Source organism: Acipenser ruthenus, chromosome 6 (assembly GCF_902713425.1).
Source record: "Acipenser ruthenus chromosome 6, fAciRut3.2 maternal haplotype, whole genome shotgun sequence".
Lineage (NCBI taxonomy): Eukaryota > Metazoa > Chordata > Actinopteri > Acipenseriformes > Acipenseridae > Acipenser > Acipenser ruthenus.
The window spans coordinates 13997700-14017177 of NC_081194.1; the positions used below are offsets into that span (position 1 = coordinate 13997700).

General features: G+C 39.3%; 1 protein-coding gene across 1 annotated transcript in view; it reads left to right on the forward strand.

Annotated features, from left to right (window-relative positions):
• LOC117411047 (CUB and sushi domain-containing protein 1-like) overlaps positions 1-19478 on the forward strand; it is a 615018-nt gene that overhangs the window by 422136 nt on the left and 173404 nt on the right. The window contains exons 13-16 of the mRNA XM_034921683.2: positions 7476-7658; positions 11984-12310; positions 14278-14472; positions 19179-19317. Of these exons, the coding sequence (XP_034777574.2) occupies positions 7476-7658; positions 11984-12310; positions 14278-14472; positions 19179-19317 (844 nt within the window). The remainder of the gene's footprint in view (positions 1-7475; positions 7659-11983; positions 12311-14277; positions 14473-19178; positions 19318-19478) is intronic.

Sequence of the window (19478 nt, forward strand, 5' to 3'; positions counted from 1 at the left end):
AGAAATACAGCATGACTTAACTTTCCCCACTTGATCCAATATGTGTCATAATAATCAGGGGTTAACATAACTGGTACGCAGGTACGCATGCGAACCCATAAAGAAAAATGCGGACTTCCTATATATTGTTCTTTAAGACACAAAGGCGTACTGTCAGTACAACAGGAAAGCATTTTTGATAAATGCAGCGAGAGTGCTCACGCTTGAAAGGTGAGCCATACCTACCTAACCTCTGGATTTTTCCTGGAGACTCAGAGTCTCCAGGGTCTGTCAACGATCTCCAGGAGGGTTCCAGTTTGACTGCAGTCATTTCCCTGCCAGCGCTATCATTAAAAAATGGAGAGTGATAGGTGGAACCACTCCAGTTCATAAGATCAATACTTTTCTTTTAATGGGCACTTGAAACAACCAATAATAGCAGGGATCTCTATTAAGCCATCCATTCAGAGAAGAGAGATGCAGTTACGGGGAGTGGCATTAAGGAAGAGGAGGTGTCGATGTTTGAAAGTTGTTACATTTAAATGTAAACTTAAAAAAATACATTTACTTAACAATTTTACTTAATATATTTTTCGCCCTCAGTTATATCCTTATATAAATACCATTGGGACATCAAGCTAAAGTGTTCAACAACACTAATAAAGTGACAAAGTGTTTGGGTTTTTGCTTTTGAATCCCCAGGGCTGCAATATGGTGGTAGGATATTGAAATAAATAGAGAATGTGTGATGATTTGTTAAAAATTGTAAAACCAGCAATCCGGACCCCTACTTAAACATTCCGAAACTATTGTGGTCTCGGACACTGACATCCCAATTGTTTTAACTGTCGGGGGAGGTGGAGCTAGACAACGACTTGGATGATGACCCCTATTTTTGGTGCATACTAAACAATTTCTGCTGGTACTCACGTGGGAACCTAATGTTAAAAGTGATGTGAACCCCTGACAATAATATAAATAGTCTGCCTAAGTACAAGAGTACTTGTTTTTGTCATGTATATGTTACACCTGGGGTGAGTAAATCATCGCACCGGTGAGTATAGGTCAGGGATTTATTTTTGTTGTTTATTTGCAGGGCCCAACTTCATAGCACATTTTTTTATTTGCAACTTTGAACAGACCACAAATACATTTGGGTTACTCACGATCGATAAGCACAGTAGCATCTCACGGTCAGCGTTGAGGGTAATTCCATTTTGCTTTGTTATTTTGGTATTCAGTTCTTTTTATTTATTGTTCTCAGTGTCTCCGCTTCGATCAGCGTCTTTCTCTCTCTTTCTCCAACTATGTTCTGTTCCTCACGCTTTCTCTCTTTGCTTCTGTGCCTGCTTGGTAGTGATCTGCCCCGTAGTTTTCGAAGTGAGAAATAGTCTAGCCATGAATGTCATAGTAACGGCATCATCAGACAGTTTAAACAGTAATACATCTCAACACAAACCTATTTTTCTTTTGCTTGGTTTTGTTTACAACTTCCAAATACATAGTTAACGATACCTATATATCTTTCGAATGAATCATTTAACCTTCTCAGAATCATAACAGCTTTTGTCTCTATTCTATTAAACATTATTTTCCATTTTCAGGTCCAACATATACACAGTTGTTTAATAGCTTGATTCATTTTGTAATATGAAACGGATTAAGGTGTTGACCTAATACATCACTTCCTATTCATTTGCATGTATTATCTGACTTATTTTTATTGAGCCTATTTGGGAAAATTATTATTACATTCTAAATCTAACTGCAGCAAACTGCACTTTTTGGTATCTTTTGAATATTAGATCCTATTGAAGCCTGTAGTAGAAACTTCTGAAAGTCGGTTCTGTATATGGAAATACCCCCACTTTCTCATTCCTGGGCCAATCTCCCTTCAGTTGGGATTGGCCCGGGAAGCGACAAAATATTCACTGATGTGAATCTGACTAGGTAATTCCACTAATTTAATGATACCAGAAATGTAACTCACAACTTCTCAGATTTAAGAAAGCAATACTGTTTTTTGGAATATCTGCCAAAAAATTAATAATACACTCCCCAGGAGGTTCCATGCTGAGGAGAAGATTAATGGGTGACAGATAAAGTTTGGCTGATAAGGGTGTTCTGTTGCCAGTTATTAAATGATCATATTTCTGACTTACAGTACATAAGCAACCCCAGCTAGGGGTTCTTCAGTTTTCAAATATTTGGAAAACTATCAGTGTGAGAACTGAGTTTAACACACGGTTGTTTCTGTGCAGAACACTGAAAGTACATGTAATGCTTAGCGGGTTTTACACTGGCATCAAAATCCTGCTTTGCAGTTTTTGACACAGACAAGTGACTAATCCCTTCTAATCTAATACCCATAAAGGATGTTGAAAGCTTCCTGAGGCATGGCACTACAGGGCTATCAAGAGACCACAAGACTCATTAAGCCTGGCAAGGCATGATTTGTTGATCTGAAACTAATTCACCTTGAATTTCTTGAAGAAGATCACAAATAGTTTATTTCCCCTCCCACCTCTGTGTGCTTAGCTCATAGTATATGCATTAAACATTACACTGTCCACATTTATAAGATTGGGAAGTAAAACTAGTTCAATTTATTTTAAGTCTCAGAAGATGCTTTCAATTGCTTTTGATACCCATATAATCCAAATAATAACCAGGTGAATAATTGAATTTCTAGAAACAATAGAAGTAATCATTTTCCTCTTGAATGTAATAATGCTGTTATTTAAATTAGCTTTTAAAATAGATCTGGTTAATGTAAAACAATTCTCAATTACTAAGACATAAGAAAGAAACAAAAAACCCTCTCAGCATTGAAATGTCCGTATTAGCTGACTATCAATATTGTTGTCGATTAATTAAATTGTAATTTTTTTCTCTTTTCCGTGTAGCTTATGCAATAATTGTATTTGAGTTGCAGATTATACTTAAATGTATGCACCAGCAATTGAAGCTCCATTCACAATAGTTTATTATTACTTATTGTAATGTAACTGATGATGTAAGTAGTGAACGTTACTACAGCTATCGCCACAAGTTTTGCACCACCAAGGATTTTAGGATTGAGAAATTATTTTAAAAAAAAAACAAAAAAAACCATATGAACATAATTTAAATATTTCATTTAACATCCTGTAATCATTTAAATTTAGTATGTATTTCTGATTTTTTTAATACGCAAAAATGGCAGGTACACAGCTTATCTGGACCGCTGTCCACTGATTAAGAAAATGCTTCATTAAATTTAGGCTGCCATCAGTACTGAAGCACACATTTATCTGTTTATTTATTTATTTATTTTCTGTGTGGGGCACAGAAAGCTAATACAGCCACTTAAATTAATAACGGAATTAGGAGGTTATGATTGCATGTACATAGTTCTAATTTGCTAGTTAAATAAAGTTAAGCAGTATGGCAGGCTGGCTGGGTGGTGTGATGTCACAGACCTGGAAGAAGACAGACACAAGCAGCTCTGGGGTATGAATGAAAGCGCTGCTTGTGCATTTTATTAATAATAAATAAAAAGTTTAAACAGAAACAAAACACTTCACAAAACAAAAGGTGCGATGGCCAAAATAAACAGACAAACAAAACACTAACAACAAACAAGTGTCGTGCTGGTAGTTCCAGCACGAGTAGTAATTGTTTTATTATAGTTATTATTTTACCTCCTCTCTCTCTCTCTCTACTCCCGTTCTATACTCCTGAACACACAATCCCGTTCAGCCAAAGCTGCAGGTGTTTTACATTGTGGCTTAGGTCAACTGGCTATCAACTGGCTATCAATTACCGAATTTATCCCTCAACCACATTCATCAAAATGGCATGTTTTTACACACAAAACAGTACATTTAAATAATACAACAAATACAAAAATAACACAAAACATCACATGCACAGGGGCGGGGAGTACCCTGTCACAGGCATATGTCAAAAAGAAAACTGAAAGAAACAGGTTTAATTAATGTGAATATAACTGTAGATGGGGTCGCACCCACAAACTTCTATTCTATTAATTTTCAGTCATAAACAACACTGATAAATGAGAACTTTTGTTCGAAGGCTTTTTTGTTCTGTTACTTCAGCACTTTATTCCCAGCTGTGTTTGAAAGTCTGTATTGATCTTAGTAGTTTCCATTAAAAAAAAAGTATTACTGAGTGTTACTGATGCATGTTGAGGCAAAATCTTTTTTCACCTTTGACTGAAATTGCATTTTTTCCATATTGTTTCACTGACATTTACAGGCTTCTTGACAAAAAGTGTTCTATTTAGTGGCAGTTTATAACATGTATGCTGAACTAGCTCTATTGAGCCCTCCTTGTTGTATAAAGTGACTTTATTTGAAGTGGTCCATTCTCCTTCATTGCTAATAGTTCTGCCAGAACGCTACAGTAGTGAAAGTAAAACAAATAATATGTTGATTTTACAGTAACTCATTTGTTGCTTAGTCTCTACCAGGCTACCAAGATAGAAATAATTTCAACACTGATGCAAAGCTTGTGTCAAATGATAAAAGGTGAACAATTGATCAAATTTGGCCCTGCTAGTGTAGGCCTGGAGAGTTATTTTGGTATTTCTGTCTTTAGTTATATATTTATGAAAAGAAAATGTCAGAAAGAACTAGGTTCTGAGGAAGAAAAAAAATGGGAAAGATAATATTATGTTATAAAATGTGTTTAGTAAAAACAATGTAGCATGACTGCTTGTTTTCTTTTTTTTTTTTTTTTTTTTCAGTTGTCACTTTTCATTTATCCTGATTACAGAACCATTTAAAATTAGAAGTATGCACACTACAATACTATACAGCTATCTTGGAAAATATATTCTAATAGTTTTACTGAAGCATGTTAAGACATTAATCTGACTGTTCAGCTTCATTGAAGTAAATCTGAAGCCGAAGTCACTGAACCGGTGCCGAACCGACCCGGTTCCGAACCAGGACCGAGGCACTGGTACCGAACCAACCTGGTTCCGACCCGGTCCAGAATTGGTCGGTGTTAAGTACACCAAACTGGTACCTAAACAACCTGGTTCCAACTCGGCAGCAACCCGGTGCCAAAGTCACCAAACCGCTACTGAAGTCACTGAACCAGTGAAGAACCGACCTGGTTCCGAACTGGTACTGAACTGGTGTCGAGGTCACCGAACTCGGCCCGTCTATGAAGGAAATTGTCCCTCGCTGGAGGCTAAACGTGGTGCTTAATGTACTCATGAAACCTTCATTTGAAACCCTGCATTCAGCTGAGCTGAAATTGCTATCTTATAAAGTGGCTTTCTTGCTTGCTGTCACCTCCGCAAAGCGGGTGAGTGAGATGCAGGCATTCTTGCTGAAGACTATCTCGGCTTTCCATGTCAACCAGTCTATGAAATTGGAGACTTTCCCTCCATCTCCTTTCCAGTCTGACAGGGCAGTTTGAATAATTTTTTGTCTGCTATGGGGCAAAGTCCCGTGGGCAAGTCCTGTCTAAGCAATGGCTGTCCAACTGCATAGCTGACACAGTCAGGACTGCCAATGAGCTGGCCAACGTGCCACCTCCATAAAGATTACTGCCCTTTCTACCAAGGGCCTTGCAAACTTCGTGGGCTTTATTCCAGGGTGCATCTGTCAAGGACATATGCAATGTGGCGTTGTGGGCTACTCCCCATTCATTCACTAGGTTCTACACGCTAAATGTTGTGGATCCTCAGAAACCCTAGTTTTGTAACTAGTTTTAAGGGCGGCTTCCCAGACAACCCTTACAACGCAGACATAGAAGTGAAATTCTCCCTCAATTTTTTCACCCTAGCTACTTGTTACTGGGGTACTGAATGGTGACGCACAGGGCAGCCTCTCAGCTTAGCCTTGTAGCATTCCGGTCGTTCTGCAATCATGCCCTTGCGACTGCTTTGGTATACACCCATTCAATAATGGTTACATTTCATACTTGAAAGGGAACATTAGGTTATTATCATAACCCTGTGTAACAGAAGGTTGGATAAAGTAGTTGAGGGTAAATATGTTGGGTTGCAGTTACTGCACAGCCTGTATCCTCAGTGAGAAGAAAATGTAGTCTTGTTATAAGCATCAAGACTACATTTCCCAGAACACTGTTAGGTAGCATGGCCGAGCATGATTTACCCAGGTGATTAATTTGAAACACCTGTTAACAATTACAACTGGTATTTAAGTAGGGGTTGGTGCAGTTATCGTGGTTGGTGTTAAGGCAGAGACCCGAATAAAGACCTGAGAACAACAATTGTAAAAAGGAATTGGAATACTGTGAATGAATGTTTTGGTTACCAGTAAATGACGTAGCTGTCCGGTTTGTGTTAGATATAACTTACAAAGTTTAGTATGCACTTCAGGTTGGAGTTAGGCTTTTGTTTTGGTTATTTTATTTTCTGTTTTGTACATAATAAACACACAGGTACCACCCTGTTTAAATTATTTCCTGCACTAGAAGACGGGTTATGGGTCCAAAACAGAGTGACAAATTCGGCCAAGATGTAATTGTGTCACAACCTGGTTCCTTGAAATTGAAATGTAACCATTAACCTTCAAGGTCGCTATGGCCATTATTTGCAGCAGGCTTGAAGGAAAATGACGCTGAGATCTGTGACTGCAGTCTTTTTGATCACTCGGGAACGGGGTCATGACTGCGTCACAGGCTCGGGGAGCAGCTTTGGTATAAAGTATTAAAGATTTGGGTCTTTAGGAGGTAAATACCCATTAAGTAATGGTTAACCTAACATTTTGGTTTTTGATACACTTAGGCAGGATATACACTTAAACGATATACAGTTAAGTGGTGTAGACTGTACATGTCTGAAATATCACAGTGAATACTTATCTATTCTTGTTTGCATATATGTGGTGTTACTTACTGATGTATTTCTTATACTCTGGTGTATCAGCTCTGCTTAAGAAGGGGACATTTTTGAGAGCTCAATTGAGACAACAGAGTTGCTTTTAAAAAGTCACCTGGATGTGGTGATGACTGACACAAATGATATACAAAATCTAAACAAGATAATTGTGATATTTTAAGACTTGCTCTTTACAGTGGTAATTCTCACAGTATCTGGTAAATTGTGTCATCTTGCTTTGCAAATTTTACACATCAGTAATGTCCCTCTTAACTTGTGTTTTAATCCCTCTGTTTCCCATTAGCCCCAGATTTGCAGTAGCCCTTTCCAGAGAGTCTGCCACCGCTCCCTTGGAGGACAGTAGCCTGGGCCCTGAGCCAAATTGTAGCCACACAATCCCAATTAATTGCCATGGTCATGTCTCTTGAATATCATTGATAGTCACTGCACTACTAATATTCTGTACACTAATTATTAGCATATCTCTAGTGAATATTGCATTTTTCATGGTTATAAAATTACACCCATTTTCCATGTGCTTGTTTACTGTATTGCAGCATATGTACTAATATACTAAGAGAAAAATGACAATACAATTACTGTATAACACTGTATAACACTTTTTGTTTTCTAGAAATTGACAGAGGAGGGTGCGGAGATCCTGGAATACCAGCCTATGGTAAACGTGCTGGCAGCAGTTTTTTACATCGAGACACGCTGACATTTGAGTGTCAGGCAGCTTTTGAATTGGTTGGAGAAAGGACAATCTCTTGCCAGCAAAATAACCAGTGGTCTGGAAACAAACCCAGCTGTGTCTGTAAGAGTTATTTCAAAATGTATTACTGTAATTAATCAGCACTGCCATAGAGAATGAGTAATTAGATGAGCAAAAATCTACCACAGTTAGCTGACAGTTGTAAAAAAAAAAGGATTTATTGCATATGAATGGTTTGTATGTTTATATTCACTCAACATTTTGTAATAATAATAATAATAATAAACCCTGCAGTGATGTTATTATATTACTGAACATGGAAATAATGCAGGCCATTAAGTAGTGTTTTCAATTAATTTAATTTAGCTTTCAGTGTTGTATTTAATGTGCACATCTTTTTTTTTTTTTATTTAATGTTGTTTTATAATCATAGCGCAAAGTATGGGAATAATGAAAATTCCATTTGACCAAAAATCACTGCCTACAACCTCTCTCAAACTCTGTCTTCCCTTAATATTTTACATGCTGGAGCTCATACTCATTTCAGACAACTCCACAGATTACAAATATCAATAAGGATGTACTTGGGAATTGGGATATAAGTAATGTAATTTATTGTGTTGGAAATGTAATTATTTGCAGACCAACATTTTGGACCGAATCATAATCTTCTATCAAATTGTCTTGGTTTTATTAAAGTGTGTCAAAATGTAATCTAACTAGGCAATTCCACTAAATTCTGCATATGTTCCACTGAATTAGGGTTTGGTGAGGGTCACCTTCACCTTGCTTTGAAATAGATTTGCGTGAATGCATTATCAAAAAAAGAGTGTGGAAGAAACATCCTGCACTCATCGTACCTTTCCTAAATGTTGGTACTGGTTTCAAATGGTATGATAAGCACTGTTTACGAGATACCTAAATATAATTAGGTGGCTTATTGAATATTCCTGCATCTTAGCGCTATCCAATTGTTTTGGATAAAAAAAGCCACACCATTGACTATTGGACTTTTATGGTGTGTTTACACTTACCACTCGGACCTGAACTTGCTTAGGTTCGATCAGACCTAGACTAGCTTTGGCCCTGTATGTGCTCACACAGCCCTGAACTGTAGTGAATGCCTGATGGCGGAAGTGTTTAAATCAAGAACAAGCCTGTCATTTGTGTCACCTGAGTGTTTCTACTTCAAGGTGGTAATTCCGTGCTAATCAGGCTTCCCAGCCAGAATGGCTGCGAAGCCTATTGTTATTGTTAGGATTTCTTCTTCTTCTTCTTCTTCCATCAACTTCAAACTGCTCCTGTTCGCACGCGGTGTAACCAATCAACATGAAACTTGACAGGTATCATCCCGTGTAGATTAAAGTTGAGATGCAAAGAAAATTGCACTCCTGCGTCAACCAAGATGGCAGCCTGACGCATTTTCTGGAAAAACCTTTCAAAATCTTCTTTTTGGGAACTGATGAACCAATTGAAATGAAACTTTGCATATGTCATCAGCAACCAAACCGCTTCAAGTTTGCAAAGCAGAAGTTGCTGCGATAAAGCTTACTATCAAAATGGCTGCCACCAAATTCACCAAAATGCGCACCAAACAACAAACTGCTTCTGCTCGAAAACTATGGTGTTTGTGCGTGAACCAAGATGGCTGCCCGACGCATTTTTTGGAAAAAAAAACTTTCAAAATCTTCTTCTGGAGAACTGCTTAAATTTAAAACTGTCTCAGTTGACAAATGGTTTACTTGACTCTCCAAATTTCACAAGCATCATCCCTGTCACTGTATCAATACAACTGACTCGAATCAAAATGGCTGTTTGACGCATTTTTTTTTTTAGAAACCTTTCAAAATCTTTTTCTTGGGAACTGGTGAAGTGATTGAACCAAACCCACTTCAAGTTTGCAAAGCAGAAGTTGCTGCGATAAATTTTACTATCAAAATGGCTGCCACCAAATTCACCAAAACGAGCCCAAACATCAAACTGCTTCCGTTTGCAAACCATTTAAACCAGCTAACTCCTAACTTGGTAGGCGTCATCCTAGGGACAATGGAATTCAAATATGGCCCTACATTTTCTTTTTAAATTTAAAACTGCTTCAGTTTAAAAATGATTTACTTGATTAACTCCAAACCTGAAAACCATCATGCGTGTGTCAGTACAATTAACTTTTTCAAAAATGGTGTTTGTGCGTGAACCAAGATGGCCACCTGATGCATTTTTTGGAAAGAAATCTTTCAAAATCTTCACCTCATCCGGTGAAGTTACTGATATCAAACTTGGCAAATATCAAGAACTAAACATGCTTCTTCCAGTAATTGCTTAAGTGATTGGTACTGGTACCAGAAAAACTGCCTGGCAGTTCTAGTTAAGATTACATTTTGTCTATCAGAAATGGAGCGAAGCATATAATATGTGCATATAAGACATTTAAAGAAACAGGTGTTATTGTATACATTTACACATCAGTCTGCCAACTCTTATTATATGTAAATGGAAACAATAACCTGTTTATTTTCTTACCCATGACAAATACTTATTTTAGCTATTCAACAAAAGCGAAACTAAGTTTATTTACCATACACTAACAACACATAACGGAACTATTGATTATACAATTTAAAAAATAAAGCCTTTCATAAATCAAAATATTTCCTTTGTTTATAAGATGGTGCTTATACATATAGGGTTTCCAGAGTGAAAAACAGGGACTTCTTTTTTTTTTTTGGTCAATTCACCGACGCCATTAAAATAACAGTATATAATAATAAAATCATAATTTAAAATAAACATTGGGTGTATTTATTGCAGATCAGAACAAAACAATTTAAATGTACAAAAAGCCAGATTAGAAAAAATGATCAGCTATTACCATTTAAACATGTGATATACACATAATCAGAATTATTAAACACATAATGCATAAGATTGTTTATTTTATTTTGAATGGCGCTAACACAACCTAATAAATTACTCTGCTGTTAACTTGCTAAGCACACTGATACTGTTTTGTACTTTTAAAAAAAAAATGTTAATATGATAGCAAAACCGGGACGATTTAACAATTTTACCGGGACAAGAAATTAAGGCTGAAAACTGTGAAACATCACAGCACTTACAATTATACACTTTGAAAAATAAAGTCTATACATTTAATTTGATTAAACTTCCTCAAGTGTGAGGCTTTATTTTTCAAATTGTATGATTGTTAGTGCTGTGATGCATATAATTAAACAAGCGTTATGTGCAGGTCTAAAAGCACTTTTAAACAAAAACTGTATTCACCACATGAAGGAAAACTTTCATTTTCTTAGCAACTTTACTGTAATGATTTGTTTAATTCGAGAATGAATGGTACCCACAAAACCGAACATTTCCTCATATTGATACGTATCAAAATACGATCAAAGGTTACATTTCTAGATATGTGTGACATTTTCTTTTTTCTAACAATACAGTTTCATGGCAACTCGGCTTTTTTCACATTTAGTTCAAATTCACAAATATAAGTCTGTTTGTATTTTACAATCCTCTGCCTCTGTCTCTCTCAGCGTTCAGTCAAAGATATTGTTTGGTTCTGTTGTCCGAGTAACAATCACTTCCTGTTGCTGTTGTCTGTGCCTGTTTGACACTGATAATCGAGGAGTTGCCCACGAGTGTACGTGGCAAACGTGAGCCGTCTTTGGTCTACTGCATTGACAGTAGATCAAAACCAAGACCTAAGCCATCGGCTTAAAAGTGGCAGGAGTAAACAGTATTAGAGCCAGTAAATCACGTTCACATAAACTTTAAAATAAAATAAAATCTAAACAAGTTTAGATTAAATATTGCAGCTTTTTAACCCATTAAAATGGGATCATGTTCTGTAGTACATTTTTATAATTTGTCATTGTATTGTTTCATGAAAAGCCCTGCCACATTTTTTTCAGTTCTATTGTAGTTTTCAGGATAGATTATTAATGGAATAAACCTGTTTCTAGAACATATTCCTTATTCATTTACTGTTTTATAAACATTTCTTATGCAATTTTTCACCTATTATTATTATTATTATTATTATTATTATTATTATTATTATTATTATTATTACGAGACATTTTTTTAAACAAATCAAGCACATTAGACATGTAAATAAACATAGCTTGCAATACATGCATAAATGATTAAAAAATAAATTAGTCAAAATTGTAGATAGAAAGTCATAATTAAATTTTTATAGTTCAGGTTTAAATACATGTTAACAATCTTGTGGTGGGCGTATTTTCTTTGTCTATTATGAGTAATTGCAGAAATCGTGTAAAAACAGTCATTTATTATGTAGTCATGTCAAGTATAATTTGCAAGGCTGCCTAAACTGGGTAAGTAAAAGTATGAACTCACTAGGTTTCCTAACTGTGACAGGTTGTTATTTTTTTTTTTCCTTTATACAGTCTCCTGCTTTTTCAATTTCACGGCTCCATCAGGAATTATCCTGTCTCCCAACTACCCAGAGGAGTATGGAAACAACATGAACTGTGTGTGGCTGATTATTGCTGAACCAGGCAGTAGAATCCATCTCATCTTCAGCGATTTCGACGTGGAGCCCCAGTTTGACTACCTAACAGTGAAGGATGACGGGGTGTCTGAAGCAACAACATTTGGAACATTCTCTGGCAAAGATGTCCCTTCTCAAATTGCCAGTAATGGACACATAGTGCGACTAGAGTTTCAGTCTGATCACTCCAACACAGGAAGAGGATTTAACATAACATACACAAGTAATGAAATGAGCAAAAAGATTACATATCTTTACCTATTATATCTTACAGTGCTGAATATATTTTGCAACTGGAACCTGTTTTAAAAACAAAGGGGAAGAAACAAAGTTATGTAAAATTAACATAAATATTTAACTTCTATTTTCACAGTTCTTAAACTGTGTCATTTTATTTTATATGTTGTGAACACTTATAAAACAGATATCACGCAATTTTAAAATAGGTATATGTAGAGAAGAATCATGAATTGTATAGAAAAATGATGCATGCTATATGTGGAGATTTATGGTAGATATTTGTTGAGCTGCAATTAAAAGGCAAGGTTTGTTGCTCACAGTTTTTAGTTGTTATCACAAGACCACACTCTTCAGCAGGAGAATGGATGCAGTGTTTCACTATAAGATTGTAGGCTTTTTTTGAAAGGATGTGACAGCTGTGGGATGCAGTTAGCAGCCCACTGACAGCATTGGGAGCATACTTGAGGTTCCCTTTCAAGTACGAAATGTAACCATTACCTCATGGGTATTAATCCTTTGATTCCATCTAACCTGAATAGATATTCCAAAGCTGCACGTAGTACCAGTTACACAGTTGCGCTCTGACCCTAAGGGCATAAAAGAGACTATTGACACTCAAAACCTCATCATTTTTCCTTTCACTGACCTGATAGAGAGAGAGAGAGAGAGAGAGAGAGAGAGAGAGATCTACGAACAGATAAGTGACACATAGTGTTATATCTGATTTTATTATTATTGTTCACTTGTGTTTACATTTCGTGCTTGAAAGGGAACATTAGGTTATTATCATAACCCTGATTCCCTGAAATAGAAATGTAACCATTAACCTTCAAGGTCACTGCGTCTTATTGCAGCAGTCTTGAGGAAAAAATGATGACGTTTTGAGTGTCAGCAGTCTCTTTTATGCCCTTGGGGGCGGGGGCGGGGGTGGGGGCGGGGGCGACTGCGTCACTGGCACTACGTACAGCTTTGGAATATCTATTCAGGTTAGACAAAGTATCAAAGGATTAATACCCATGAGGTAATGGTACATTTCTATTTCAGGGAACCAGGGTTATGATAATAACCTAAAGTTCACACTCTCTGTGGATGTTTTTTATTCACTGCACATCTCTGTGTCCAGTGGTCTATTATCAAAGAAGCAAATAAATTATTCTGGATGGTATAATAAAATGAGATAGGGAGTCCCAAATGTGTGCATCCCTAAAACCTCAAACCTTGAAATCATGGCACATTAAGATTGGCAAGTAAAGCGCAATTTGATAGTCTGGGTTTACAAAATGTAGTGTTTCAGACTCAAAAACAACCTAGCCTTATAATCCTAGACATTCTGGCATCTACAGGTAAAACTGTTTTAGATTTATAGATTTGCAGAATGCCAGGTTATCTGCATCATTTTGCAGTGTAAAAGTATTCATAAAAGTGAAAGTTGGTATGGGCTACATTGCATCCTGAACGTGCATTACAGAATGTTCTGTAGTGTATACCATCACAGAAGGATTGATTTTTTCTAACTGACTGGATGAGTGTATTATGCACTGCTTAGTAGGCTTAGTAAATCTAAACTAATAATTAATCCAGTTGTAAGGTATTTTTTTATTTTTTAATATACCAATTATATTTTCTTGAGAAGGCCCCACCTATTGTTGCAATTTTGCCATTTAGTTTACTGCAAGTGGTTTACACATTTTGTCAGCCTTACTATAGATGTTTCCTGTCTAGTTATAACAAAAACACAATTCTAAAATTAGGCAATTATTATTTTTCACTTGGGTAAACAACCTGGACTTTCTACAAAGTGTGCTTGCTGATATAACAATAGTGGATTCTATGTCCATAAGACATGGCCACTACAGTTTTATAGGTAATTCTGAAAAAGAATATTATCAGGAGCCATAATAATGGCATCAATAATTTCTGATCAATTTGATATGTGCTTATATTTGTTAGCATTTGGGCAGAATGAATGCCATGACCCTGGAATACCCATCAATGGGCAACGATTTGGTGACCGGTTCCTGCTGGGCAGTTCTGTTTCTTTTCATTGTGACGAGGGCTTCATAAAAACCCATGGTTCTGAGACAATTACGTGTGTGATGCAGGATGGAAGTGTGGTCTGGCATTCAGCAGTGCCCAGGTGTGAAGGTAATCTTTATGTATTTGTTTGTTTATTTGTATTTATTTTATTCATATTAAATTGTTTAACCAAAATAGTTAATATCTGACACCCTGTCCTTTTCGCCTGGACTTCAACAGGTCAAAGCACTATATACATAGTCCTTTGACCTGATTTATTTATTTGCACACTATTTTTAAGGTTTAATCAGGCTTTATTTTTTATAAATGCAATTAAGGCACATTCTCAGTTGACAGTGCATGTTGTCTGAAGCTGGTAAAGCTGGTGGGGGTTTAATTCAAGGGGCTGAGAATTCAGGACAATTACAGAAACTGATAGCAGTCTAATTGATTGAATTAATACATTGGTTACAGGCATAGCTGCATTATAAAATCATTAACTGCATTTGTATTCATTCTCACTAAACAGCAATTTTAAATAGCTGGGAATCCTGCCAACTGCCTTCACAGTTAGTCTAGTTTAGCAATTATATGATGATTGTTGCTCAAAGTATTGTTTTTAAGGTGATTTCTTACCCTGAAAGGATCATTATTGTATCTCATGTGAAGTTACAGTATTTGGCTTTCTCTGCTTTAGGTGAGAAGCGGCTATCGATATACAATGTCGTTTTTTTTTATTTCAGAAGTGGGGCCTGTGATCAATGCTTCTTGGAATTGTCCACAGATGCCACATTAAAATTGAGCATAGTATATTAATAATAAAGTCTTTAAACATTTAAGATGTTTTAAGTTGTTAAATATTAATTAAATGGAATAAAACAATAATACATATTCCAGTGTAGTGGTAGTTCCCTTTCAATTCGAAGACGACCACCAAAACATTACATATGGGATATGCCTGCCTACTGGTAGGTATTCATTGAACTCTCTATACCAGAGTTGCCGATAGACACTTCCTGGATGACATCCTCGGTCCCGTCTACCGAGGGGTTAAAACCGTCATTCCATGGAAGCCATTTCTCTTTTTGCCTCTCAAGACAGTAAGGTAAGACTTCTGTGTTGAACTGAGTGTTTTGTGTAAAAGAGTGTTTCTGAGTCGACTGCAGTTCCTCTGCATTCGTGCTGAAAGCTGCTAGCCGCTTTCCTGGAATCAACGGCTCCAAAACTGAAGCCTCTTTTTTTTCAGCAGCCTGCTCGTTTGCGTGCAGGCTGCCTTTCCTTACTCTCTATCGTGTGTGACTGACTGCCTGTGCAGTATTGATTTAAAGGAGTGAGTGTGTACTTCTTTTCAGTCTACACTCGTGGGAGAACGCGGTTCATCTACCGGGGCTAGGCCTCGCCGCATCCCCGCTGACGAGTGATTCCACCAGCCGCCATCTGGGCAGCTGGACTGGGCCTTGTTTGTTTTGGTTGTCGCTGCGCTTCCCCTGACTGTATACCAGACTGCATAACCCTGCTTGTCTGGGTCGTGCTGTGGATTAGATGCAGCGCAGTTGCTTTAAACAACAACAACAGCCAACCAGCCGTGTATTCCTCCATCGGGCCGTGTACACCCCACTGTAGAGTAGACCTCGTCGGCTGCGTTGGCCTCTCACCTTCGTGTGTCAGGCCTTGACAACAACAAACAACAGTGTGTTATCCCCCAATTGTTTTGCTGTGTTTTGCCTTTTGGCTCGCCCGCGGCGTCTTCAGCCCTAGTGTCTCCCTGGTGTACACTGCGCGCTGCCCAGGCATGTGACCATGCGGTAAGGACAGGCACTGCTGCATTAGCTGCCCCCCCGGTGCTTCGGTACCTCGGTGCACACTCAGCCCCTGGTACTTTGGTGCCTCGGTGCGCACGGTGCTCGATTCACACAGTGCATGCGGTGCCCGGTGCTCACAGTGCTCAGTGCACTCTGTGCACACGGTGCTTCGGTGCCTCGGTCGCACAGCACCTTAGTGCACATGTTGCTCACGGCGCTTGGTGCACATGCATACGGTGTTGCATGGTACTCAGTGCATGCTGTGCGCATGGTACACAGTGAAAACAGTGCCTGGTGTGCACGGTACTTCTGTGCGGTACACCCGGAGCACGTGGTGCAAGCGGTGCTTGGTTCACGTACTGCTTGGTGCAAGCATGGTGCACTCGGTGATCGGGTGCTCGGTGCACGCAGTGCCTCGATGCCCTCTGCCTGTAGACGGTGCTCCACTCCGCTGTAGGCTACGCGCTGACCAGGCAGCAGGCTCAAGCCCTTGCTCTGGCCCCAGCTCAGCTGATAACGCCTGCACCAGTGATCACCCTGGATGTTATCGAACCTGATGTCAGCCCCTACCTCCCCTGACCATACCTTTGGACCAGCGGTTGAGGAATTGCTGCAGCACTCTAACCAAGAACGCAAGGCGTCTCGGCAGGTAGCCTCAATGCTTCCCTCCTGTACTCTGGTTTGAGAGAGAACGAGACGCTGGCATCCCCTGTACTCGCCAGGCTGTCCGGCCAGATGAATGGTTTATCACAGTGGACCGGAAGGACGTGTATTCCATGTCCCTATTCATCCAGCACACAGGAAGTATTTCCGCTTCGCCTTTCAGGGGAGCGTCTTTGAGTTTTCCGTGTTGCCATTTGGCCTCTCCACGTTTTCAAAGTGCATGATGGCATCCTAGCCCCCTTGTGGCTGCAAGTGATCAGGGTGATGAATTACCTGGACGACTGGTTCATCTGCCCCAGTTGCAGGAAGGAACAGTGGCCCACACAGCGATTGAGACAAAGCATCTGTTGACGATGCCAGAGCCAATTAATACCAGTGCAAAGTACGGTCTACTTGGGATGGATTCCCTTACGATGCAAGCCTACCTGTCGGACGACAGAGTAGCTGCCATTTGCAACTGCCTGGCCCTGTTCAACAAGGGTTCACAGTACAATTGCTGTTGTTTTAAAAACTATTGGGTCTGATGGCCACCATCAGCCACCCAACTAGGGTTACTCCACATGCGCCTGATCCAAATGCGGATCAGTATCTTTCGACTACACCCCAAACGCGAAAAACACCGTCGGCTGACTGTGTCTCGCCTATGCTAGGAAGCTCTACACTGGTGGAGGCAAGCCTCTCACCTGAGCGAAGGCGTAAGGATGGGAGTGATACACAACCGTCAATTGGTGTTGACAGACGCATCCAACTCAGGTTGGGGGGTGATCTGGGCAGGCAGAGGAGTCTGTGGACCCTGGTCGGGTCGCTGGACATCCCTGCACATAAATGCATGGGAGCTGAGAGCAGCCCACGAGTGGCCCAAAGCGTTTTGTACGCTTTCCCGTCGATACCGCTGCCCCCTGCCTTCTTCGAGAAGGTCAGGAGAGCCAAAGCGACAGTTCTCCTGGTGGCCCCTAGATGGCCGAGGAGATTCTGGTTTTCAAACCTCTGCCAGCTGCTGCAAGGCTAGCCCTGGGAGGCCCTGTTGTGCATGGATCTCTTCAGTCAGGTGCAAGGCACCCTCTGGCACCCAGAACTGTGGGTCTGGCTCCTGAACGGGACCCTCTGTCTGCCTTTGGGCTCTCGGACGCAGTTGTCAGTATACTGCAGAACTCTAGGGCCTCTGCCACAGGAGCATTGCACGCTTATAAGTGGAAGTATTTTCAAAATTGTTGCATGACCAGAGGTCATGACTGCAATTATTGCCTTATAGCAACTATTTTGCAGTTTCTGCAAGATCTGTTAGAGGCGGGTCGATCCACCTCTACGTTGAAAGTGTACCTAGCAGCCATATCTGCATGCCATGTCCCCATTGACTCAAGACCGTTGTCCCTGAATGGAGCCTTGATATGGTACTGGAGGCTCTCACGAAGGCCCCGTTTCAGTCCATACACTCCGTAGAGTTGAAGTATCTGTCTATGAAGACAGCTAAGCGGGTCAATGACCTACAGGCACTGTCGATGCACCGCTCCTCTATGCATATTTGGGACGATGGCAGCAGGATGTCACTGCATACAAACCCTGCTTTCCTCCCCAAGGTGATCACAGCCTTCCACATGAATCAGTCTGTGGAACTGGAGTCATTCCATCCACCCCCCGTTTTTTTCGGAGGAGGATAGGAGATTGAATTTCCTCTGCTGGGTGCAGGCATTGAGATGATACGTGGATAGGACAGGAGCTCTGTGTCATACTGACCAGCTTTTTGTCTGTCATGGGATACGGACCCTAGGACAGCCCCTCTCGAAGCAGCACCAGGGTACTTGAGGTTGAATACCTACCAATAGACAGGCATATCCCATATGTAATGTTTTGGTGGTCATCTTCTGTTTCATGGAACCAGGGTTACGGTAAGTAACCTAACGTTATTAAGATAGGGATAAGTAAAGCTCATGTTTACATGACAAATCAGTTGCATTTGCTAGTTTTGCAACATATTTCCATTGTCAGTTTACAGCCTTGGGCACGGCAGTAAAAATGCCAGTACCCTGGGTAAAAGGAAAATTAGCTTCCAAGTGGGTATCAAATTATTCAATGCAGAAGTTAATTACCATTGATTGGTACTCAAATTGTAAAGGTGATGGTAGGGCAGCTTTTCTTGTTGTGAAATGACCTTACTATATTTGTTTTGAAATACATTCACATATATTAGAACAGTCCTGTGATGGCTTCAACAATGTTTGTTTAAAAATGTTATATTTATTGACAAATTAACCTAGTTTGATAGCTAGCAAAAGAACCAACAATGCAACACACAACACATGATAGATTTTCTTTTAAAATGATCCTGAGATATGGAAGCACAGATGTACCTTCATTTTTCTTTTTTTCCAGCCCCCTGTGGTGGTCACTTAACTGCACCGAATGGAGTAATCCTGTCTCCTGGCTGGCCAGGATTTTATAAGGACTCGTTGAGCTGTGAATGGGTGATTGAATCAAGACAAGATCATGCCATCAAAATATCATTTGACAGGTCTTTACAATCTGTATCTTTTACATAGCCTTATTGCATGATTTCAATTGTCCTTTCTCTTTTAGATCAAGTCCCTTGTCAATACCCAAAGTAAATGAAAAAAATGGTTACTGTTACAAGAACAGTAAGAGACGCACAGGTGTCCTTAGATTAGTTTTTTA